This window comes from Haliaeetus leucocephalus, unplaced genomic scaffold (genome assembly GCF_000737465.1).
Source record: "Haliaeetus leucocephalus isolate CR32 unplaced genomic scaffold, Haliaeetus_leucocephalus-4.0 Scaffold871, whole genome shotgun sequence".
NCBI classification, from domain to species: Eukaryota; Metazoa; Chordata; class Aves; order Accipitriformes; family Accipitridae; genus Haliaeetus; species Haliaeetus leucocephalus.
In genome coordinates, this window is record NW_010973307.1 from 1,985,533 (window position 1) to 2,011,448 (window position 25,916).

General features: G+C 42.6%; 1 protein-coding gene across 1 annotated transcript in view; it reads right to left on the reverse strand.

The window, feature by feature from the left end:
- Positions 1–25,916, reverse strand: part of PKHD1 (polycystic kidney and hepatic disease 1 (autosomal recessive)) — a 259,529-nt gene that overhangs the window by 216,404 nt on the left and 17,209 nt on the right. The window contains exons 14-31 of the mRNA XM_010583200.1: positions 25,755–25,890; positions 24,795–24,909; positions 23,667–23,942; positions 22,806–22,895; positions 21,969–22,062; positions 19,700–19,842; positions 18,638–18,768; positions 17,438–17,622; positions 16,919–17,057; positions 14,134–14,288; positions 12,452–12,636; positions 11,295–11,417; positions 9,581–9,686; positions 8,814–9,092; positions 5,636–5,766; positions 4,739–4,874; positions 1,579–1,774; positions 337–404 (exon numbers count right to left, since the gene is read on the reverse strand). Coding sequence (XP_010581502.1) covers positions 337–404; positions 1,579–1,774; positions 4,739–4,874; positions 5,636–5,766; positions 8,814–9,092; positions 9,581–9,686; positions 11,295–11,417; positions 12,452–12,636; positions 14,134–14,288; positions 16,919–17,057; positions 17,438–17,622; positions 18,638–18,768; positions 19,700–19,842; positions 21,969–22,062; positions 22,806–22,895; positions 23,667–23,942; positions 24,795–24,909; positions 25,755–25,890 — 2,688 coding nt within the window. The remainder of the gene's footprint in view (positions 1–336; positions 405–1,578; positions 1,775–4,738; positions 4,875–5,635; positions 5,767–8,813; positions 9,093–9,580; positions 9,687–11,294; positions 11,418–12,451; positions 12,637–14,133; positions 14,289–16,918; positions 17,058–17,437; positions 17,623–18,637; positions 18,769–19,699; positions 19,843–21,968; positions 22,063–22,805; positions 22,896–23,666; positions 23,943–24,794; positions 24,910–25,754; positions 25,891–25,916) is intronic.

Genomic DNA, 25,916 nt, shown 5'->3' on the forward strand with positions numbered 1-25,916 from the left:
ACTGAAAGAAACAGCACAGATGAGTCAGGTGTGGGCGTGCTTTGTTTTCCCAATGGGAACATGCAAGGATACATGAGCAAACACTTGGGGAAATCAAATTCAAAGCACAGGGAGCCTTGAGCCAGCCAACCAGATGGAGGGATGCTCACTACAATCCCACATTTCCAGCCTGCTGCTGTCTGCCAGTTGATGTCTACATAATAAAGGGTCACAGATTTAAAACACCCTCATTTAAACTGATGTGAAATGGGATGCCCTTTCCATTCCTGCAGGAAAACTGTGCCCTTGATCCCTTTAACCTCCATAAGTGGCTGCAGATGTACCGACGCTGTTTACCCAGAAAGGAGCCACAACACGGCTCTATGCTGAAGATCTCTGAGAGGTACTGGATTAACGGCTCAACCCTGCAAAACACAAGCAACATAGAAAGGGGTTTTGGTTTGGTTTTTTATATATATTTTTCTCTCCTGCTGCAGTGCTAGTCTTTCTTACAACTCTTTTTAGGTTGGAAGGCCAAACACCCACCTGGCACATCCCCTTTGTTCAATGCCACAGTGACAAGACCACCCTGCACCCCAAATTTTTCTGTGTGATTTGAGCTACATCTATTATGAACAGTCTTATCAAGTGGCAACCTGTGGGCCACATTTAGTCCATGAGGTGCAAATGAATTGACTGTCAAAAGAAGCAAGAAAGAGGGGATTTTTTGCCAAACAGATCCCACTGTAGCTATGCCCACAGACAAGAGATGCAAGTGAATTGAAGAGACATCCCAGCTGCCTGCCTTCTTTACATCTTTCCACCAGACCGCTAACAGACTCCAGTATCAGATGGGATGAATCCCTGCGTGTCATCCCACTGACCACAGGCTTTCTCCTTCTGAAGTTCATTAGTGCAACAAGAAGCTTAGGGTAGTTCGTGAGCAATAAAAGCAGCTCCTCTCCCCAATACCGTGGTCTCAGGATCATTCCTAGCAGCTGCCATGGATGAGAACCGCGGGGCTGAGGGGAAAACTGTGCTGCTTATGAACGCGTTGTTGCGTCCCATTTTCAGGTCCGTTTTCCCCCACATTTTAATTCATTTATACCACATTTATCTAGGCATGAACTTGAAGTGTCACCTTAAAAGATGGAAATAGCATCATTTAAAAATTCTCCAAACAAAGCATTTTTTTTATTTTTCAAACTAGCTTTTATTTTTCTCATGAAAAGTGTTTCTTTTCTTCTGCTGTTTTCCTACAGCAGGATTTATCTGCATTTGACCTGAATCTGTGAATACCTTTGATTGCCTGAATATGCATTTTTCATCAAATCAACTGTTTTTTCTAAAACGTTTCTCTCCTGCCTCCTACTGATCCAAGGGGAGTTAATTGACTAGCATTAGCAGTTTGCTGACTTGGGTTCCACAGATCAATAAATGCCTTGATAATTATTCATAATTTTATAGCACACTGCAGATTTCACTGTTAGGTACAGAATTTGTGAAAACTCTTACCTTCCTTTTCAGATTAACCCTAAAATACCAACTAGGGCAGAGAATGAAATTTATATCTTAAGGAAAGCACAGGCATTCACACACCTGTTTGAAGCGACAGCAATGCCATTGATGATGACAGAAACGTTGTACCATCCTGCAGCCAAGGCTGGAAGCGTCACGTTAACACCACGGTCCGTCTGCGCCTGGATCTGTGCCCATGAGCCCCCGATTTGGACCTTGACATCTGACCCTTGGTAGCTGGCAAACTGGGATATTCCAATCTGAAGCTCCTGACCCCCTGCAGAGAGGAGAACGGATGAAGCTATTTCAGTGTTTCTGGCAACAGTTATTTTAGCACACGTAACCATTGCCTGAGGAAGAGCATGGAGTCCCGTCATGCCAGAACAGATCTAGCCATATCTATCAGCCCAAAACAAAAAGTTGAAGACCACAGTGGTTCTGTATCTTACTCAACCCTTTGGCCTCCTTGATAAGTCACAAGCCATCAGGATTGTCCTGAGTTGTTAGCATTGTGCACTTGGCTATGACCATCTACAGCCACTCGCAGCCTGCTGGTACACACTCCGGATAGGATCTAAGCCCCCTTACCATAAATGTCTATCCTATAAATATCTGCATCTGATAAAACCCAAACCCACTCTTCCTAAAGCTCACACAAACTGGAGCTGAGGAGTTCTGGGATTTTTCCTTAATCCCTGACAATGATCCAGACCACACATTTCAGCACTATGAAGCCATCTAACTTTAACAGGAGCCTCCCACAGCTAAATGATCTACCTAAAGTCAGATGCCCATCCATGCATGCTCTAAAGCACCTTGTTTTCAGGAAACACGGTTCTATCTCCCATTTAAGATCTGTTGTGAGCCAAATTATATTCAGATGATAGAGGATACTTTCCTTTATTTGTGCATACTGTAGTAATAGAAAAGGACAAGGGCAGTGGAGAAAGGAATTTCATAACCTAAATTCCTCCTGATATAGCTTAAAAAATTAGGGTGGTATGCATCAGTCCAAATAAAGGCAGTTTCACTGAGATAGCTATATCTGTAGCCAAGGAAGAGAAACAGAGATTTTATGGCATGATTCATCTTATTCTAAGGAAGACATCCAAAAGAGCTGTGGTGAATCCCACCACAGAACCGCCTATTTCTCTTCACTGGCTATGGAAGACACCTAAGCAACAAGCACAGAGGTGTGTTTAGGAAGTGAATCTCATCCTCCCATCTCCTCCAAACGGTGCGGGTTCAGTTGCACAGAAGCTGGGATAAACAGGACGAAGAGGGGTCTTCAAGTCCAACTCCCTGCTGTTATAGAACACTATGTTACATAAATCCCCTTCCTAAATACTCAAGCAAAAAGCGTTAATGTCTCTCTATCATCCTCCTGAGCCAGCCAGCCCAAAACACTTGTCCACCCGCAGAGTTGCTCCAGAACAGCTGGTGAAGATCAGCTGCCACAGGACAGCTTCATTTTTGCCCATTCCTCTTCTTCCTTGAGCACATGGCACTGTTATCCCAGCCGCACAGGGAAGTAGTCAGGAGCAGCTCATCTGCTTTACTCTCTCAGCTTATGTTAATCAAAAGTAACTTCTATAGGCTGATGCATCCTTCCTAGAGATTCAGATCTAAGTAGAAATTTTGTCTCCCAAGCAGAAGCCAGGGTCACTCGGCTTTAGCATCGCTTCCACAGCAGGCACAGTCACCGTTACCATTCAGCTCTGTAACCTCAGCTTTGGAGAAGTCTCTGCCTTCCATGAAGTAGGAGAGTCTGTACAAAGCTCCCTCATCTACCAGCTCCTCTAAGCAGGTCTTGAAACCAGTACGTTTCAATTCTGCATGCGCAAAGAGTCCAATAAAGTTTGAAAGCCTGCGAAGTTGAATATATTAATAGCGTGAACTCTTTAGACTCTTGGTCAATTGTCAGCTTAATCCTAGATGCCTGGAAGGCATCGGTGTAATTTATTTATTCTTTTTATTATATACGAGGAAAATTATATTGAAAGATGAAGCCGTGAAGGTTCTGAATAGGAGATTGTACCCAGCCACACCACCGTTCATGAGATGCTATAACATTAAGGAATTCCTTGCACCTGGGCTGCCCATGGCTAGAAAAATCTCCCCTTGGTGCTATGATATCTGAATAATATTCAGATGGTAAAGGACGTTTTCTCTTATTTATGCATTCTAGAGTAATAGAAAATGACAAGGACATTCAGGGAAAGGAATAGAAATGCCAGGCGTGCAGCAAGAAGTGTGTTTTGTCACTGGCAATCACCTAACTCCTTGCATCCCCACCAAGTCCAGCCAAACTGCCTAGCTGGGGGCAGCTTTATTAAGGTGTGTACTGGAGAGGTTGCAAAAAGAGAGAGGAAAAAAAATCAGATGATTGCATCCTTGGAGGAATGGGAGTGGGGTGCATAGGAAAGCAGGAATGTTTCTGTCTTCCTTCTATCTTCCTTCCTCTCTCTCTCTCTCAGATACTAGGAATCTGGTGTCTCGTTGCTACACAGAAATGTAGTAAACCTTCTTCTAAAAGACTTCTCTGTAAGTGGACACCATTCACCATTAATGCTTTTATTCTCAATGCCCCGCCAAAACCTTGTGGGGAAAAAAAAGAAGGGAAATGAGCAAAAAAACCCAATCCCAAACAGAAGTTTTCAAAAGACAGGAATGCTAAACTCTCCATGAGATCTTCTTGGGATTTTGTCCCCACAAAGTCCATGAAGTCTGCGCTCATATGCTAAAGTAACAGATCACAAGGTCAAACTGGAAGAAACAGTTTGGCTTGGAAATGGGAACTAGCAAGACAAGCCTCTCTTCTGCTTTCAGCAACTCAAAATGCACATGATGTGCTTTATGATCAACCCTTTGGGATCCTGGAGAAGGACACTCTCTAGAGTTCATTTCTCTTGTCATGGCTGAACCTGTTACCCAGAACGAATGGGTGGGATAATTTCAGAGCAGAGTTAGAGAAACATAACACAAAAGGAGCGCTATACCACCCCTAACATCCTATGGACATCATCCATACTAGCTGAAGGCAAGCAACTCTATCTCATGTGTGCTAGACTAAAACCAACATAAAACAAGCAGGACTGATCAGGACTAGCAGGAAACACGGGGACTATAAGTTAAAAGAAAATAACAGAAAAATAGTGTCGGATCACCAAACTCCCTATCACCATCAGCAATAATAACACTTCTACAGACAATGCCCAATACATGTCTGCAGCCTTTTCACCTGCTATGCCACTTCTGTTTCTGCTCAGTGATACAACAGCAGGGTTTAAGGAAGGATCGTACTGGAACAAGTTGGTTACTGTTGTTGACTGGCACCCAGAAATTAGTGTCACATGGACAGCAGTATCTTCTGTCCCCTAGAAACAGAAATGAAGAAAATGTCAGGGCTAAGAATGCACCAATAAAAAAAGTTATTCCCCATACTCCTGCATCTTAATAAGTCAGGCATATGGCACTGATGAAATTTGTGTATACGCCAGACTCTACTTAAATGTATACAGTTGACTTTAAAGGGGCACCTGTGGAGAGTTAGAAACCTTAAAACAATCTCAGACCACGCAGATTTTCATTTTCTATATCCATACTAGTAAATTAAACAGTAGTAAGTCATAGGCATAGACTGTTATCCCTATACTTAAACTATTAGCATCATCCTGGGTATAATTTTACCGTGCAGCAAAGAACACTGTTTTTGCATGACACACAGATAATGTCCAAAGGAGGTCTGGATGCAAAGTAGAAGATTTGGAGCTGAAGAGGGTTCAACAATGTGAGTAAGAACAATTGTCCCAGGCATGTTTAATCTACTACTAGACAACGGAAAGTAGAGATGGGCAATTTTGCTGGAGTTCAAAGCCCCAGTTTTGTTTATGTGAGGCTTAGCTAATGATGTTGCAAGCTGGACTTTTTACAGTTTCACTGGTTTTCATAAATCACCTATCAATCTATTGTTAATTAAGCTGGTCTAAACTCTAGTTGGAGTCCATGGTAAATTGTCCCACAGGCAAGACTTGGCTGACGGGCTACCATTTGCCCTTCCCCTAGTGCAGCTCAGGCCAGGAAAATATAGAAAGGCCTGAAGGCTGCTGACTGTTCCCAAGAAAATGTGGTTTCTTACCCGAGAGGGAACTTTACATTCAATTCTTGTTGAATTTCTGTCATCCTCCATAACTGGGCAAGGCTGAGATCCAAACAACACCAAGTTTACCCCTTCCAGATTGGTCCCCCTGAGAGCCACTCTCAGTCCTCCTACAAAACCAATTATTCTGTTACATTCAAGCTGTAGAATGATATTTTTATATGCAAAGGATTCTTTGTTAATAGGTGACTGCAAAAGGCGGTTCTGTCTCTCAGTTGATCTGATGATCTGCTTCCACCTTGCCATGCCTAGCATCCTCTTTCACCAGAGATGCTTCTCGCCTATTATTTGAATTCTTGTCCATGATACAGGAGGACTGGGTTTGTTTCTTGGTTTATTTTTTAATGACATACTTGTTTAAGCCGGCAAGGTCTAGCCTGTGATCTCAACTTTAGAAAGATCCCTAGTCCAAGAATGAAATAAGGAAGGAAGGAAGAAACACTAAGAATGGAAAATGAGCTTAACACAGCAGGTGTTTTCACAGTTCAAATAGCTGCCAAGCACCCTGCTGTCAAAAAAGCCTGTAGCATGTGTCTAGGAAACTTAGGTTAGAAAGAGGCCTTGGCAGGGCTTGAGACTTAGCAGAGTTGTGAGGAAAGTCACGGAGAGCTTAATTCTGTGAAGCACTAAGCAACCTCAACTCTCCTTTGTGCCAGCCAGAGCTGAGCCTCTTCAATCACATGCAGGATCATACCCAACACAAGTCAGACTTGCACTTGACCTTTCTGCAGCACCCAACTCCAGTGCAAAGAGTCAAGGTGCCCCTCTGCTTCTTCAAGTGACCAGAAGATTCAGGGACATTTCAAAGAGAAACAGGAAAGAGAACAGGAATGGACATTAATGGCAGTTCTAACCTGAACTTTGTTCTTTGATGCAGTTCAAAGACAAATTAAAAAAAAAAAAAGGAAATTTTGCTTGAAACTTACAGCTGTTTGCTGTAGTTATCAGTACTGCAGAGTTTTAGGACTGTGGCTGGACAGACAGACTGCTCAGATAGGTACTTCATTAATGCAGTGTTTATCGGTACGTGTTAGTATGGCTATATTACAAACTAACTGAGTTATGATGCTTTTCATGTGTGATGTAAGTAAATTTCATGGTAAAGTCATTCATGGCAGAGTCCCTTGTACCTTTTCCTCAAAGCATTGTCTCCTGCTAATTCTTTAAAGCAACAGAGAAGTTTAGAAGTTTAATCTTCTAAATTTTCTCTGGCTGGCAGCAAAACCAGGCAAACAGCAGCAATCAGATACGTTAACAGCAAGCTCCTTCCATCTGCTGGAGCATCATGGGATCTTTAGGCATCCCAGGCTTATAGAGTTAGGTCACAGGGAACTACCAGCACATCACCACTGAGACCAGTGATATTTTGACAAGAGGGACCTGGTGCAGCAAAGTACATGATGCTTCATCTCCTGTAACATTAACATTTGTAGAGTCAGAAACAGCAAGAAGTCAAAACTGAAGCCACTTGTCTAATGTGATAGTTATCAGACAAGAAGCCTCCGATTTAGAGTACAAAATCCATGTGTGTTGTGTAAAGACTGATGCTCTGAAGTTTTGATATCTACACTTATATCCATATGCAGTGAAATACTGCATATGTGCACTTTACGATAAGATTGAAGAGAGGTATTTTAAATGGAAGAAATTAAAAACACAGATGGAAGCTGTAATTCTTTCCAATTATAAATGTTCAAGGCATATGTAATGTAAGATAGCATTATACTTGCATTCTTTTTAATGAGTGACAGATCACTGTAATTGGGAGAACAACTGGATTGTCAGCGAAGGAAATGAGAAGCAAGGCTCAAGCACTAAAACTTACCATTACTGGCTTTTTTCTTTTAGGGTATTTTGGGTTGGGCTGGTTGGGGTTTTTTGGGTGGGTTTGGGTTTTCTATGAATCAAAAGTGAGTCTTAACCTTAATGTACTCTATGACCCTCCCATTAGGTGGTGAAAAAACAAAGGAAAGAAAAGGATTAGAATTGCTTTTTTCCCATGCACCCCAATTAAACATAAAGAAAAGAGGTGGCCATAGCTTCTTGTTTTTCAGCTTAGGAACCCTACATTCTTCCAAGTCCATCCCATGGCTGATCCACAGAGAGGTTCACAGTCCATCATTCCCTTCCTCTGCCCACTCCAAGGTGGCCAAGCATGGCACAATCAGTTCTTCAAGCAACATGGACGAGCTAGCTTCATACTGTGCCTAGGCCAGTCCTCCTGCTCTCAGTGATGTTTGGTACCATGAACTCAAAGCACCTCAATAATGAAACTAGGAGGTTTCCAGAAAAAGAGCTGGGTAACTTTTACTGTCAGTAGACCTGGGTCGTGTTGTTTCTAGGTACATTCCTAACCACTTGAAAAGAAGTCATATGCTGAGACTCTTGGTTTGTTCACACAACCCAGGTGTGTCAAGAGTGTTCTCCACATTTCTTATTGGGTTGGGGAGACTCTTCCCTCTCCCAAAAAAAGAAAAGGTGGCTCTTTACAGCATTTGGTTTGGCTTAACTACAGTTGTCTAGGCACCTTGCTGGAACTTCCAGGTGAAGTCCTCTCATCTGTGTCACATACAGGGCAGCTGAGAGAGTCGTAACAGCCCTTTGGCCCCGTAGTCCGGTGGAAAATCTTCCAAGCTCTCATCTTCAGGGATGGAATATATCACCTTTTATTTCCTCTTCTGTTTCAAGGAGGGGGGCGTAATGGGAATGAAGGAGCTTCAGTTTAATTTGCGTTTCTTTGTGTTTCTCAGTTTTGTATCTAAACACATGAGTTTTCCATTTTATCACTCAGAATATGAATTCACTTCAATGGGCCTGCGATGAACCAAAGTTTAGCCATTTCACAATTAGGCCAGATTAATTCAAATACTTCAAAGCTGTGTGTCAAATGGATACAGGAAGATGAGCTATGAAACATTAATACCCATCTGATTTGCTGAAATGAATATACCTGCACTTGAACTGCACAAGAAAGTCTGTCACTCTAAGAAATTTACCCCAGGGCTTTGGGGTACACACAATGTGTCCAGCCACATTATGTCTTTTTCATCAGGTGAAGACCTTGGTAGTGTAAGCACAGAAGAACCAAAACATGCCATGAAAAGCAAGAAACAGAAAGCAGACGACCCCTTAGAGTCGGTCTGGCATTCAGACCTACCTATCTCTGAAGCTGTCGGAGGTTCAATAGCTATCAGCTTTGGCTCAACTCTTAGGAAGATGCCTTCTCCTGTGCTGCCATTGAGTGCGAAGCCGTAAGGTCTCACCAGTAGTGTCAACTGGTAGACTCCGACTGGCAGCCTCTCCATCTGGCAAACCACTTCGGTTCGATTCGATCTTATGATGTGGCAGGTCGTGTTGTTCACCTCCACCTGCAGGGCTGGCTTCTTTTCAGAGAAGCCAGCTCCCCTGATAACTACTGTGGCCTGGGACCCACCATCTGAAGGAATATAATCAACAAGATGACTCGTGAACTTGGGTGTAGCAATGCCCAGGATTTACTTTCAACCAACAGTTAGAAGTTTTTACCATCTTCATCAGGACATCCTAAAAACTACACCACTGATGATCTCTCATTGTCCCCCATAATGCCTATTCCTGTCTGTCTCTGTCCAGCTATTATGTTTTTCTTTAAATTTTTATTAAAAATAACTTGAGCCAAGAACCACCTTTCACTTTAAGCACCAAGCCTACCACTGTTTCTCTTCCCTTTATGCTTCTACCATCTTCATGTTACTGCAAAACCATGTCTGTGCTACATACTGTAAGACTGGAACTGATTAGAAGTGCCCCGCTAGAAAGTACAGTTTCCATAAAATCAGAAATTTCCCAAAAGAATACACATACACACAAAGCCTTCAGCATCTGGCAGATCTTCTTCACAGAACAGTGTTTTTGTCATTTTGCTCAGACACAAAACCCCATTACCTGATGAATACTCCACATCACTGACTAAGGGTGTCAATTCCTGGCTGAACTGGAAAGAGCATGAATTGGAACAGTTTGCAAGGACATCATTCACCACCACCACCACCTGGAGACAGAAAAGAAGGTTACCCTAAAGCTGGGAAGGGAACAGAGGTGTTTTCTAGAGCCTGGTAGACCTGCAGGGCAATGCCAGTAGCAACACTGAGCTACTGAGAGCGCTCTGACTGTGCCAGAGCGGAGCACAGTCAGACAGCTGTTTATCCTGCTGCAGCCTCGTTACAAATTTAATTGCAAGGCTTGCTAGGGCTCATCTTAGGCAAAGCAGAGGACAGCTTTGGAAGCTGTATCGCCAGCCTTTCTTGGTGTCTGCAGGATCCTATCTCCCACCTTGCTGGGACCCACAGCTCCTCCCAAATCCTGTTCTTCTAGTCATCCATTGAAGACCCTGCTTGCCATACCCCAGTTCTCCCCACCCTGCCTTGGGAACAAGTTTATTATGTTTAAAGCACCCTCTAAGACTAATCAGAATGAATCCCAGAATGTGTCTTTTCAGCATGCAGTCCTCGATTTCCTTTTTTTTTTTCCCCCTTGTTGTTCATGCTGAAACAAGAAAGCTGGGCTGTGACCTTGATTATCTAACAAGAGATATCAAGAGATATCTCTTCTGAGATCCTGATATCTCAGAAAAGTCAACTGGCAAAGCATAGGGTGTAGGAGAACCCCTCTTCATCCCTTTCCCAGGTATTAAGGGTATGCCAGGAGAGGACACCAACACCTGCAAAAAGCAAAAGCAGACTGTCTCCAAGAAATGCAAGGAGCACAGAGTTGCAAAGCACTCTGCTTGAATAGAGATGGAATAATTAGAGGGACATTTTTATACTTGTTGCTAGCAGCAAGCCAGAATGAAGCTTCAAAAATCAAGAGGAAATCTGACTGCTGCTGCCATCCTTATTTCATTTGGTCTATTTGAGGATATGTCTGCACCACAGATGGCAAAGATATCACAGATGGTTGGGCCGCTGGAAGGACAGTCCTGATGTCTGGGGAACAGGCTCACCAAAACAGCAGGATGCCTTAGCCCCAAATGCTGCACAGCTGGTTTTCGAGCACATCCAGCATCACCCTGTTATTGCTACGGTGCCCAGCAGGCTTTGCTGGAAGCAAAGCCAGCAACACGCTCTGCCCTGCAGCACCCAAGAGCAGAAGTTGCAACACGTTTGTCCATCCAGCAGACTCCTTCAGCCAGGAAGCCCTCCTTGCTCCCTTTTCACACTTGAAGAATTGAGATCCACAGAGGCTGAGGGACTTGCCTAAGGCTAATACCACAGCCATCATCTCATTTATTTACAGCCCATCACTGTAACAACAGGAACGCTGCAGATGAATAGTGTCATTCTCAAGTTTGGTGGTCAGCTCTATAGGACCCAACAAGGGTGGGAGTCCAGAGACGACATCAGCCCTTGGCCACTGCCTCAAAAGAAATAAATTGTCTTCCACTACCTATGATGACCATTCTCCCCACCTGCAATAAGTCTTGGAGGAAAGTCCTGCTCTGCAAACCAGGGAACAGAATTTGACCAATTTATGGCAAAGCACAGAACAGCAGATTTCTGAAAGGATTTAGTGGCAGAACTAAGTACCTGAATACCTGTGAGACTCCTGGATCTACACAACCAGGTGAATCAATAGGAAGTGTGACAGCACATTAACTCACCTGTGTTTTGTTATTGAAGGTAGCAAGCATGTCCCCAAATATTGGCCCAATAAACACACCACCATCATAAATCACACGACTAGAAACAGTTGGCTTCAGACCGGTGAGGTTTTTGGCAGAGACCTGGCAAAGAACAAAGAATTTAAGTTTCTCATCCTTTTCTGTCCTGTGATTTTAAATTAAAACTATCCCCCCAGCATTCACACAGAGTCTTTACAAGGTGGCAAAGAACTCCTGGAAACCCCTTCTCAAAGCTTCTTCCATGAATCGTGTCTCCAGGTCTAAACCTTCATTACCCAAGACTTCACAACATCTCCCTGTTCTCCTCCTCACCCTTGCAGGTGGCAAAGAGATTCAGGAGCTAGATTTGCAAATAAACTTCTAATACTCAATAATATCATTTGGAATTAGGCACGAAAATGGTTTTGAACATCTGCTTCTCAAAGACAAGACTTTGGGTGAAACAAGGGCCTGTGCTACAGCTGAAGATGCAGCTCAAGCTTTTTGCACCATTCAGGCCAATGTCTTCAGTGTGGGAACTCATTGCTTTGTTGAAAATAATTTCACACTTTTAGAAGCTGGATATACAAAGAAATAGGTTTTCTTTTTGAGGGAGGAAGCAGCTCAGTCTGAGTCCTTATTCAAAAAGGAGCCTGCTACTTGAAGCAAAACCTCAGCATGAAAAATCTTGGGATGGGACAGTATGAACTGAACCTTCATCTGAGACTTAAGAGCACCAGATATGAACCCATACAGAATAGTTCTCAGAAAAAGACCTTCTTGGCCCATAAATGATACCGCAAACCTGTACTGAGCTTCAGTTACTGTACTGAAAAATTAATGTGATTATAATAGCTTTAATTTCAGTATAACAGCCCCTTTATTGTGCAGAACTACAACAAAGCACAGAAATTACATTCTAGCCTCCTCATTTTGAAGCACAGACTCTGAAGATGTAATTTCTCCTTCTGCAACTACAATTGGTTTTTAATCATCTAATCTGCAATTTGCTTAAGCTGCAGTTCCTAATAGGAAGATAAATTGCCTAAGGTCCCAAGGGTGTCTTCATAAAAACAAACATTGGGAGAACGAATCAGCCAAGGCCAAAGACATTACATGGGGTTCAAAGTGAGTGTTAGTAAAAGAAATTACTGTACACTGATAACATTGGGCAAGTCCCCAGTTTTTGTTTTCCAAGTCAATGTCCAGATGCTTTCATAGCAAGAGTTCGAGTCTTTGGTCACGATGAAGTCACTGGTGTTGAAGTACGGGGCTGTGGAGTTATCTATGTTGTCTTGCAAAAGCTTGCGGAGATGGTGGGAGGAGATGTGGACTGAAACATCTGCAAAAGACATTAGAAAGCAGTGGATATCCTCGTCCCTAGGAGAGCACATCCACCTGCTCCTTGAAAAGAAAGGTGTTTCACTATTAGTGCAAGGCTGTTGTGATTCAAACCTCTGCAACTGCCAAAAAGCAACACAGGGAAACATACTAGACCCCAAATGCCAAAAGATCACAGAATCATAGAATAGAATCATAGAATAGTTTGGGTTGGAAGGAACCTTTCAAGGTCATCTAGTCCAACCCCCTGCCATGAGCAGGAACATCTTCAACTAGATCAGGTTGCTCAGAGCCCCGTCCAACCTGAGCTTGAATATTTCCAGGCATGGGGCATCTACCACCTCCCTGCGCAACCCGTTCCACTGTTTCACCACCCTCATCATAAAAAATTTCTTCCTCATATCTAGTCTGAAGATCTTCTGCACTATTTAATAGCTAAGAAAACCTAGAAACTTCTCTCCACTTGGGACCATCAGAAATTTTAAGCAATACTTTTACATAATATGCACACATGAAATTTCTGTGTGCAAGTCATTTTCCTTCAAAATAGAAAGGTTGGAAACTTCCTAGATGAGACCACTGTGGAAAGAGTCAGTTTATCAAGAAGAATTTGTAGAGTCAAATCCCAAATAAATGCAAATGATGTGTATTTCTTTTGACACAAATACCTATAGCCAAAGCTGCAGATACAATAAATCTCTGTAAACCAATTCATAAGAAAGAGGGGAAAGCCCAACACCTGGGAAGAGGGCAAGAGGAATGAAGTACATTTTTAAAAGATGATGTTCAAAGCAGGCTGCTGAGACAGCCTTCAGCTACAGTAGGAAAATCTTAAGTGACAACACAGAGGAAAGAGTTATTTCACAAATATTCTAAGGCTGCATATTCCTATTTTGTTATTTGACTTTATGACTGAGTTACGAGTTCCTCAGTCAAGAACTTTATTTTTTGGCCTTGTTCAGATTAAGCTGCTCACTTCAATTCTAAGCCTCTTTGAGTATTTAAATCAAACACTAGAAAAAGTAGCACATCTAAAGGGTGACTAATTCAAGTTAAGCAATTCTATTTGTGGTATCTGCAAACCAATTACCAAACCTGGTAATCCTAGAAGATAATTAATTTCCTGGTAACCTGCACAGGCCTTGTAATACAAAAAGTGCAGAAGTACACATGCTGGAGAAAAATCAGCATAATGAAACCTTGGGATGCAAAATCCCAGTTCAGGATCTGATGCAAAGTTCTTTAACATTAAGGCAAATATTTCACAGTGGCTGTATCTATTTTGGAACAACCCTATACCTAACATCTAGAAATACTTCCTTGCCTATAATCCTTAACTCCTGTCTTGAAAGACATCAAATGCAAAGATCTAGCAACTATCGCAATGGGTTTAACCTGCCAGCCTGTACTCTGAGCATTTCCAAGCTTCAAAATTGTCTCTTCTTCACTTGGCTTCCTGCAAAGGAAATCCAGGACCTGTACTTGCATCTTCTCTTACCTGATATCACTGTATTGGCCAAGTGGATGCGGAAGGTCCCTCCAATAGGTGGGGATGACTTTTGAAGTCTCTGAATGGTGAGGCTGACTGTCACATCCTCCGTGGAGACATCGAGGTAGCCATAGTCCTTAGAGCCCTCCCCAAGAAAAGCACCTCTGTGTGACAGAGAGGGTTCACATGAAGGCACTAGCAGTCAAAATCCCCCCTCCTGACACCCCCATGTCAACCAGAAGCAGAGGGGCACCTGTGGGAACAACACTCTTGAAGGACCTAAGGAGAACACGTTCAGAGCACAAATGGAATTGAATACTCCCAACTTATACCTGCATAATATAGGCAATGCAGGCAACAGAAAACTATGGAAAAACACTTTTTTTTGTGATAGAAGAAATAGTTCGTATAGCACCAAGTATAAGGAAGTCCTACACCAGTACTGGTGTCTTTAAAGGACCAACTCAATGCAACCTGGACAGCAGCTACATCAAAGCAAAAAGCTTTCCTACTTCATCCTGTAGTCTCCTCGAGTCTATTAAAATCTCAACTCCCCTGAATTACAGCTATATTTCATATTAGAGTTCACCCAAAGCCCAATTTCTAAAACTTAAAAAATTTTCTCCCTTGCCACTAAAATTATCCTTTTTCCAAAGGAAAAAGAGACTCTCTGTGGTACAATGATGCCACCGTGTGGTTAAGTGCCTGGATAACAGCTGAAGACAGTTCAGCCGTGACTTCTGCAGAGCAAATTTCGGGAATAGAGAACCAAAAGGACTGCTGAGCCTTCTCGTCTGATGTACAGCCAGTACATCACATTTTAGATAATATTCCTGTCCCGACTGCGGCAAGCTGTATTAGAATAAAGCACAACACGTGCTTAGTGAAGAGAAAGTACCAGGTTTGTTTTGAAGATGTCCAAAGAGAGTGATCAGCCTACCCATTTTTAAAGCATGTGCTGATTTCTGCCTGCAGTCTTCCTGGCTTCAGCATCACACAACAGTTTCTCTTACATCCTCCTCTGTGAGATGGAGAAGCCCACCAGTGCCAAGCACTTTTATTTTTTTTCCTGGTGAGAGGTACTGTGATCAATCCATCTCTTAATCCTCTTTGTATAGGCTAAACAGGTTGAGCTTCTTAAATCTTTCTCTCCTAGGCATTTTCTTCAGGTCCATAATCATGCTCATGGCTTTTTTCCCCCCAGTTCTTCTAAATCCCTTTGAAAAATGTGGTCATGAGTGCTGTACGTGTCATTCCAACATCAGTCTTGTTAAGGCTACACACAGGAGTAAAAATTTCCCCTCTTTCTGTTAACTGCATCTCTGCTTATGCATATTAAACCTCACAAACATCCCTCTGTATCCTCATCCTTGCCTTTGCCATTGGTGGTTCATGTCAAAATACTACATTTGACACTGGCAATTAGGTGTGCTTTACAAGGAGAGACTTTCACATGTCAAATCCTTCTATGCTGTGCCAGCTAACTTGACTTCTACAAATCAGCTAGGAATGAACTGTTTAACTGTTTTACCAAATGGCTTCTGGGACTTGGGCTTTGTGGGAAATAGCCTGAGCTGCTGCTGAGCAGCTATTATGTTGGGAAAAATGAGATATAAACTGCATTGTGTCAGTCTTTTCCTTTGTGCTGACTTTGACTATGTCTCTGAACCCCAACAGGTGATCGACGAATTCACCAAAGCCTCAGATTCCACCAGAAAAGGCAAGGACTTGGCTGCTCTGGGAACAGATCTAATTTTCTTCAGATCTTAGCCACCTCTTAAATGAGAATCTAACTGTCTTTAGAGCACTCAAAACTAATGACATGTTGCTTTGCATTTCCTTGAAAGAAGGGAGACCACAAGGTAAGAAACTAAACTAAGTTACAGCAGGCTGAGGTTCACCTTCATCTGAAAGATTTCCTGTGGACGCCTGGGAAAGTCACTTTGAGTGAAGTAACTGAGCCAAACTAACGGCTGGCTGCTGCAGAGAAGAGGCTGCATCATTCCAGCTTCTCCCTTGCCTGGCTCTATTCCCATCAGATCCTTGTTGACTTGACTGGATACAACCCAACTTTTACAGGACTTACTCGCTGCAAGTATAACTCTTTAATGTTGCACTCTCTGATCTGGTTAACCTATGGCTCTGCCTTCTGCCTTCTCTTTCATTGTTGAGACTTCCAGAATAGAAACCATCTCAGTAAACAAGGACACATAAGGTGGACTTCCATTGCCTAACGGTAACTGGTGTCATTAAAGGTGTTTAGGAGCATCTCTGGCTGATCTCCATCCACTGTTCCAGAAGGGCTTAGATCTCCTTCTAGTCCTACATCATATCTTGGTGGCCCACGCATACATTACACCCCAGGTCAGCCAAAACATCTTAAGCACCTCTGGTTCAGCAACTGAATCCCGCTCATACCATGGAACTTCAATACTAAAATCCAACACATTCACCAAGATGTCTACAGTATATGTTCAAGACCCTGTATGGTGAGCACAGCTCAAAACACTCATGTGTTGAGAGCGAAATTAAGTATTTTAATTTAGAACAGCAGCCTATCTACTGAGTACAGACATCTGTGCAGGATTCAGTAGTCTAAACAGTCTGAACACGGCCCATTTGAAATGCTTAGAGGAGAAGACTCCAATGAAAACACAGGGATTGCTAAGCTCCAGTCGTCTTATCCTCCACTGCCTCTTATGTCCTGTCTTAGATGACAACCAGCTCCAGACATGTAATACCTCTTGTAGTTCCCCCTGACAGGGTATTGATATAATCTACTCACTGTCCATACCTTGGAGAGAGAAGGGGCAGACTCGCACCACAGCCAGACACCATCCAGGACACATTGTAAGTGGGAGAAGACCCCACCACAGATACTGCTTCAACTATCCTCCCACCTAGCCAAGGTGGTTTAGGATCCCTCTGAGAAACTGAAAGAAAAACAGCACAAGCATTCATTAGAGCAAAGAAAACAACTGTCACTGTGCCTAGGTTATTTTCATTTCATAGGTGGAAACATATCAGCTTGGGGTTTTTTGTTTGGTTTTTTTCTGGGCAAGACTATTCAGAGTTACATTTGTAGAAGCACATTTTCAAATAAACCAAGAATAATGATATTCAGCAATTCCTTCTTGATAGTTTTCACAACAGTATAAGTTCAAGAAAACAAAATTATTATTGTGCCTGTTGTGAAATACCATTCCCCTTTGAAAAAGTTTCAACCAGCCTAATCATTAAAGATTTTAATGGAGTATCCTGGAAAGATGGTAACATTAACAGAAAAGAAAAAAAAAAAACCAGATTCCTTTACCAGTCACAGCTCTGTCTGTGATGATGACTTCATCAAGGTAAAATGACCCATATGTTTCCTTTTGCAGCGCAGGGCTCAGCAAGTCTATCTGATACACAAACATGGGAGAATTGGCAGGGAGGTCCTGGAGAAGCGTGGAGAGATTCACACACCCCTTCCAGAGGTCAGTGCAGGTAAAGGTCCAGCTGGAAGACACCAAGGTTGTGAAAGCTCTCTTTTGCTGTGAGGTAGTGGCAATAACCAACTTTTGAGATGCTTTGTGTGGCCCCTGGGTAACATCAGATACTGCTGTTATCATCACTGTTATTTATTCATACACAAGACGCTTGCTCAATGGCTTGTGATCACTCTCTATGTGTCTCTGTTGGGTTCCCCACAGTGAGAAACAAAACTTTTGATCTCTGCTTAGGTGTCCTCCTCTGCAACGCAAGAGTGGGATTTGGGAATAACTACCACTGCTCTATTTTTGGCAAAACACTAAGGTAGCATCAGTGACCTCAACGGAAGTCAATCCAGAGTTCAGGCCCCTTGGGAATACCAGATGACTGTTCAAGGCTCCCAGCTCTCTCCACCATGTAGTAATTTAATCCCAACCCCTTCTTCCCCACCCAGGCACACCCACACCCACACACAATCTTACAGATACCCAAACTGCCAACTTCACTTCCTGAAGTTTTTCAGACACTCCTGATTTTTTAAGTCTGCCTGTCCCAAGCTTTATACCTAACGTTGCAGGTTTTATACCCATGGAATTCTAAGTGAATAAAGAAAATCAAAGACTACACCAATTTTCAAAACTTTGTGTACCAATGATTTCGTGAGGTTCCTGCGGGGAAAATAATAAAAAAAAATCAATTTGTCTCTCTGACATCAGAAAATCCACTGACTGTTGCCAAAGAAATCGGGAAATTAATGTCCTCAGAAACCTTATGGTGTGTTTACCAGAGACAGAACAAACTCTCCCTCTGTGCATGACTAAGGTGAGATAGTGAATATAACAAGGATCATGCAAATTTCCTCAGTAAATCCTCAAAAAGAACGGAAGCACATTCCAAGAATGCCTCTGCAGGGACTGAGCATGTGTCAGCTTACCCCAGCTGACAATGTGTTCCTATACAAATAAGAACTTTTCTCAGTTTTCCTGGTATGCCTTCTTACTCTGGAAAGTGTAATCTCTGGAAACTCTAAGCGTCTGGATACCTCTTAGAGTCAGTTTCATTGAAATCCCATAGGCAGGTGAGGTTCCTCTTCACTGAACAAAAAGAGACGTTGGTGTAGGACACCAAGATATGAAGGATATTGCTCATATGGCCTTTATGTGCAAAACACACCTGCAAAAATGGGGAAAAAAATTTTCGCAAATCAAACGACAGGAATTTATATGTGATGTCTGTAGAAAATATTTTGTTTCAATCCCAGCTTAACACTAGTAGGGAAACATGCTGTTCAAGGTCAGCAATAAAGGCCACCACTTAAGGCCAATTTGCCTTGAATAGCACCTACAGAAGACAGTGCATGGCATCCAGGTGACCCGTGTGCCACCACAGAGCGTGAAGCTGACCCCGTAGGCTTCAGTGAGGTTTGGGGGCAAAACATAGCTGGCAAGTACCAATAGGGATTTCAAGTATCTGGAAGGGAGGGAAGGAGACTGGAGGAGTTGGTTTGATTTGCAGGGTACAAGGGTTGGGATGGGTGTCAGGTGGGGAAATAGGACTGGAAGAGGTCTGTGAAGAGGAACTGGAAGGAGTCTGGAAGGACTGCAGGAGGCTTTGGGGACAAGTCTTTCGCTCCCACCTCCTTCCCTTCAGCCCCCAACTATTTGTCTTCCCCCAAGTGGCAAAGAAAGGGTGACAGAGTTGAAATCAAGACCTTATTCCTATCAAAAGTGATGTAGAAGTTGAGCAGAAAAGTGAGCAAGAGTGAACCCACAGATAACAAGGGGTTTTTTCCTTTTGTCAAGAAGTGGTCATCCCTGCATCTTCCATCTTCTCCCAACACCATCCCACCTTTTCTTTTCCCTCAGCAAGGCTTGCACCCCCAGGAGCAGATAACAGCCAGATGTGTTAAACAAAATCTACATCTCTGGGATCTCAAACTATCCACCTAGTCAATAAAAGACACTCTGCTCTGTCCACAAGCATAGTCCAAAGACATGATCCTTTTGTGGATTTGGGGGAAGTAAACCACATGATTTTATGTTGCTGATTGGGCTCTGAATATTCAGTCCTGAGTGCAACCTACTCAGCAAGAGCAGCCACTTACATGTGTGTATTCAGTAAGATCATATCTTGGTAGGGTTGATGGGGAAGTTTTCACTAGCTGGCTTGGTCTGTGGACACTGAACCTCCCACAGAAAGGCTCCGTTCCACTGACAATGTCCCCCGTGGTAATGACGCCCTTCATATCTGACAGAGATTAAAAAAACCAAGAGGGGATGAGAGGCTTGAAAATGATTCAGAAGATACCAGTACAGTCAAAAGGTTCATGAAAATACAGGAAGTGGGTATCCAAAATTTGTCAAACACTCCTACACTTAAGTATTTTCCTGCCCAGATAAATGGTGAACATTTGCAGGGCAATTGTTCCCCAGCTTAGGGATGATGAAAGACAGGAGGAGGGACCATTAGATTACTGTTCTGACCATAAAACCGCATGGCAAATAACACTCTCTTTAGCCATAGAGAGTATGTTTGACCAAATCTACCCTTCCTTTCCAAAAAAAGCCTCTGGTAAAGCCGGAGATTGATGTATAAAGCAACAGTGAATCCACCTTCCCCTTTGGGATGTTTGTTCCATTGGTGTATCAACCATGCTGCTGAAAAACTGCTAGGATTTCTTTTCTTCCTGATACATAAAAGACTTTCTTCTGTCACTACATACTGACAATTCACCTTTTCTTCCAGTAAGAGGAATAAAGCCTGCAAAATGATGTTAGTAGCAGAGTTTAAAAAAAAAAGTCTAAGAGGTAGCTGTAGTTCTTTGCACATCGAGTGTTGGACCTGTTGAAATCTTCACTGGTAGAAATTATGAATGAAGTAGTTCAGCTGTATTCAAGGGGAGATTATGTAAATACAGGGAAGGGAGAGACATCAAAGGTAATTAAATTTAAAAACATATTCCACTCAGGAAATTGAGCTGAAAATACTTCATATTTAGAGAGAAGTAATGATTAATTATTATATATAATTATCCAGTTTTTACTCTTCCCTAGGCATCTATTTGGGTTTGTACTGAAGACAGGACAAGGGTGGATGGACCCTAGGTCTGAATGTGCATGGCTGTTCTTATTTTCCTGGCATCCATTCACCACAATTTCACCATTGTTCTGCTGTCTTTTAATGTTATCTAAATTTTACAATCAACAATGAAAATTCAATTTCTCCTTTGTTCTATTTGTTATGCATCATTTTTTATTCCCACTGTACTGTTGAACTATCATTGGCTTTTAGCTCAAGTTTTTCTCTCTTTTTCTTGGCAGAATCATAGATTTGGGTTCACGTTAAGAATGTCCAGTTGCTATTTTCATTTTTCTGCATAAAGCTTCCCTCCCTCCCCAATTAAGGTTAATTAATTGCTTTCCTCCACTTGGAGGAAACAATTACCAAATATATATATATATATTACTGGTTGGGACCTGTTCTCTCTCTCTCCATACCAAATACAAGCATATGAGACAAGGTCTCTAGGCAATCATCTTTTTGGCATAAGTATACTGTTACTGCTGTCAGATATAGAATCATAGAATAGTTTGGGCTTGAAAGGACCTTTAAAGGTCATCTAGTTCCAACCCCCCTGCCACGAGCAGGGACATCTTCAACCAGATCAGGTTGCTCAGAGCCCCGTCCAACCTGACCTTGAATGTTCCCAGGGATGGGGCATCCACCACCTCTCTGGGCAACCTGGGCCAGCGTTACTGGAGTTACTTTCTACTAGAGTAGCTTTCTGATGTGCACAATACCTTCAATGTTAGAAAACTATTATCAGTAATTTTATTTTTTTCACAAAAGCAGTTGATGTTTTACACCTTGCCTGACTAGTCAACTATACCACAGATATTTGCACTGTTTCGCTTTTAGTCATCAAGAAACATGAAAGCGGAGACCTCCAGAGTCAGAATTAGCCGTTTCCGCAGCCTGAGCTGTAGCTATGGGCTACACCAGATTTGCTTCCCAAGCAGACATACTGAAACATGAATAATTTCACATGCCTCAGAACTTGCTTTTTTTTTTCCTACTCCTAACATTTCTAACAACAAAAACATGTCACCTGCTTTGATAAGTGTGTTGCAATATGACTGAGTCATATAATGTATTACAGAAAAAATCTCTCATTATATTAATCATGTTATATTTAATATTGGTACCATGAACTCCCCCATCAGAATACATACGAATAATGAATAGCTGAGAAACACAAATATACGTACTTAAACCCATTAAAAGTGTAAATTCACTATAATTAATAGTAGATTTATTTCATAAAAGGAAATCAACGCTCACAGTAAATACTACTTATCACAGAAGATCACTACCTTCTTTCTCAAAGCCATTGCGGAAAAGGATTTTAGCAGAAGTTGGCTTGGTTTCGCATCCTATTGAAAGGAGCTCCTCTATTGCTGTTTGCACCTTTAAAAAAAATTAAGTGAAAAGCAGTCACAGTACAATGGTGTCTGGATCATTTCAGCAGAGAGCTTCGGCACACACACACCTTCACTACATTTTTCATCAGCCACGGACCGGTGGCAAGGCAGCTCTGAACAAGCGGGTAGACAAATGGTAGAGAATAAAATTCAGCTCAACGCGGAGTGTAAACTTCCACGTCTGATATCCTTCAGGGTTGTGAGACATGCTTTACGTGTCCAGCAGCCTCCTCAGAAAGGTGCAGATTTCTGACATGAGCTATACCACAGCCAGGGCATCTGCATCCCCCTCCAGGCTCCATCAGCTGTGTTGACTAGATGTCTAATGACTGCCATGGAGTTATCACCCAGGGTAGTTTTACCAGCGACCGACTACCACATCAAGAGACTGAGGTTTTGAGGAAGCCAGATCGGAGCTCCTATCCGAAGCAAGAGCCATACACCATGCATCTGGTCTTAGAGGAGAAGTCCAAGGGTCTGGTATCTGAAGATGCCACAGACTTCATTGCAGACAGGACAGGCCAAGATCAGATACTGGGATATGCTTAGAATATACCTGGGAGCCAGCCCCCCCAAAAATCCCACCGCAAGACAGTAACAAAAATCACCCCTACATCACCTAAAATTGATCTCAGCTTCTGGGTCAAACACTTAACTGCTGTCAAGTACGAGAGCTCCATCAACTACAGCCCAGCAGAGGACTGGGTGTCTGTGTTTAATGACACCTACCTGGTGAGCCGTAGCATTTGTGGGGATCATTCTGCGGAATGTGTTATTCCAGGAAATACTGAAACGCCCTGTACCAGACACAGTCAACGTCTGGCAAGGAAAGAAGCAAATAAATAAATGAAAACAGATACAAACTGCATGAGACACACAGACTTCAAACCGGGTATCTTCTACTGAGGAGGATTTTACAGCCAGCATTTTGTCTTTTAAGCCTCTGTAAATCAAGAGTCCCTTCAGCTACTCTTACACTGCTCTTATCCTCCAGGGTCTCTCTTGACACAAGCCTTGCACTCCTGTTCTGAGATTAACAGGAGCACAAGAGATCCAAGACCTGTGCAGAAATGCTGACAGCCACAAATGGTCCCTAAAGCTCCTGACCTGCAGTTGTGGGATTTAACCCCCAGGAAAAACTTCCCTCATTGCTGAGCACTTCATCAAATTGAAAGTTTCTATCACCTGATTGCAGTATAGGGTTGACCAGGTAACACACACTGAGTGTGCTGTCACCAAGGAGGGGAAATAAAAACTATCCCAAGCTTGTATTAATTAGCATTAGTTAACAAGGTGAGGCGTTAATGAGTGAGACAAAACCTGAGGGGAGTCAGCGTTGCTTACACTTTAACACATGAACAGATTATAATGCAACCATAGGGTTTATATACGTCCACCAATGTGTGTAAAAACCATGAACACCTTCAGCTCATGATGCTGTTCTCATCAACTCTCTCAGCAGGTTAAAAACAAGGTGGGAACACACTCACATCTAGCACCGACAAGGTCTTTGAAATTAGGAGTTGCTGCCATTCATGTCAACTGAATCAGGGCTAGTCCAGCTCCCAGGGTCAAGCATACAGCACTGACCTGCACTTCTGGAAGATGCAAGGCACGAGCCCGAATTTCGTGTTTCTCGATGTAGTAGTTGTTCACCACGTGGGGATTCAGCCACGTGTTATGTATCTGGACTCCAACTCTCATCCCATTGCTGGGTGCCTTTCCATGATGCAGCGCTTCCAGGTAGTACCTCGAACCAGCAGTTAGCTCAAATTTCTGGGATTTTGGCTGCCAATGCTCACTCCAGTTCTTCACCCAGTTCTCAGACCATTCCGAATTGCCGGCTGGGAGAGAAGCTATTCTCACCTGTGCCCAGACCAACCAAATCAATCAGTTACAGAGACATTTCACCATTCCCAGAAGATACTTTGTCCAATACCACAGCTGCAAAAAAACAGACTAGTTCTTATAGCTGGTAGCAGAGGGTTGATGGTTGACACATTCCTTCCTATTTGACAGGAAAAACCCATCATCTCAAAGAGCTTTGGTTGAGGGTTCAATGCCATAAGAAGATAATTCTCATGGCTGAACCTAGCCCTAATAACAGTTCCCCCATGTGAATTTTCATGGATGGCTTCAGTTCTACACCTCATGTCCTCCAAATACAAAAGAAAGAACTATGTCTACAGCCTCCTGAGATGTAGTATGTTACCATTAGTAAGACCAGTAATGCTATTTTTTTTTTGTAGATAAGTCCTTTTTGTCTTCTAGCCCTGTTCAGTTACTAGGCTTAAGAACAGCCCAGAGAAATAGATCAGCTTCATTTATGGCATCCTCTCAGCTCTATGAAGAGAAGGACCAATGTTTTCAGAGGGCAAAATTTCAACAGGCAAAAAAGGAGGTAAACTGAGGAAGTCAGACAGGAAGCCTCCAGGTGTCCTTGCACAGATTGTTAGTGATGGTGATGTGCTAGACTAACAGAAAAGTCTTTGGGAAAAGACTTTCAAAGACTCTGGTTGCAAGAGTGAGTTTTTCATGAGCTGAGCTGCTGATAGGGCAATGTAAAACATCAAATATAATGATACAGATTTCATTCTGCAACAGTTTCATAATAAGGGCCAATAAGCCAATTCACACTGTGGAAATTCCCACTTGTTATGACCTTAATTAAAACCATTTCCTATCCTGATCTCATTTTTATTCTGCCAAAAGTAATACCTTACGTTCTGGATCTTGGGACAAACTTAAGTAGAGAGCTGCCTGACCATCTGCCTGAATCCAGAAGGTGTAATTGTTGGTCTGAGGAGCCACAAAAAATCCACGAAGCCTGGAGCTAAGCAAAAGTAGAACATCCATAATACACAAAAGAGTTACTTCAAAAACCCCCCAGCCCCCCACCCCACCTTCACATGTACACTGAGTAACAAGGAAAGACTATGAGACCAAGTTGTAACAAAAACTCAGAGATTCTAAGACTGAAAGAACCTCAAAATGACCCATTTTCACTGGGTCATTTATGCTTTACAGAAGTTTTCAAAACAACAACAAAAAAAAACTCCATGAAAACAAGTGTGGTTTTGTTGTTGGTCACTTTTTTGTGCATTTCTTCTCAAGCAAAGTCTTAACCCTGAACAGGCAGGAAAAGGCTCAAAATCACACACAAGATCAACTGAGAAAAACAGAGAAGTGATAGAAAAATGAAAACATCCATGCATATTGCACAGCTTTTCAAGGGTGTTTCTGAAGAGGCAATGGGCACAAACACAGTTCAGATATTTTTGCAGTTTGGGGCAAATCAGTTTATTTCCATTAACTCCATCTGCTCTGCAACTCCCAACATCAGCTGAGGAGCTGGCCCTCCACATCTGGCTGGAGCTCCTGCCCAAGGCAGCTTCTAACTGGAGCTCCTTCTACCTCTGCAGCAATTTCTTTTGTGGTATCTCAGCACATCTAGGCCAGGTAGAGCAGAAATACTGAGTGAAAGCAAAAGGAGGAAAAATAAAACACTTCATGGCATATTTTGAGCTTCAAAAAGACCTCGGAGCAGAGGGTTTGCTTTGATTTATAGGAGCTATGCAGTAAGGCTCTGCTATAAAGAGCTGTCAGGTGTTATTGCTACACCTTATACTGCTAAAGGTGATTGCCATGGCTTCATCTCTTTTTAAGATCATTGAGTACCTGAAGGACTTCTTTGCCCCAGACAGAAATCTTACTGGGGAACTGGCATTAGGTACAAACTGCCATCTATATCCAGGACCTGCTTCTGTCAGATCAGAGGCGTCATCCCAGACTTCAAAGAGAAGCCCTCTGTTTCCTAGAAAGTTAAAATAAAAGCATTCT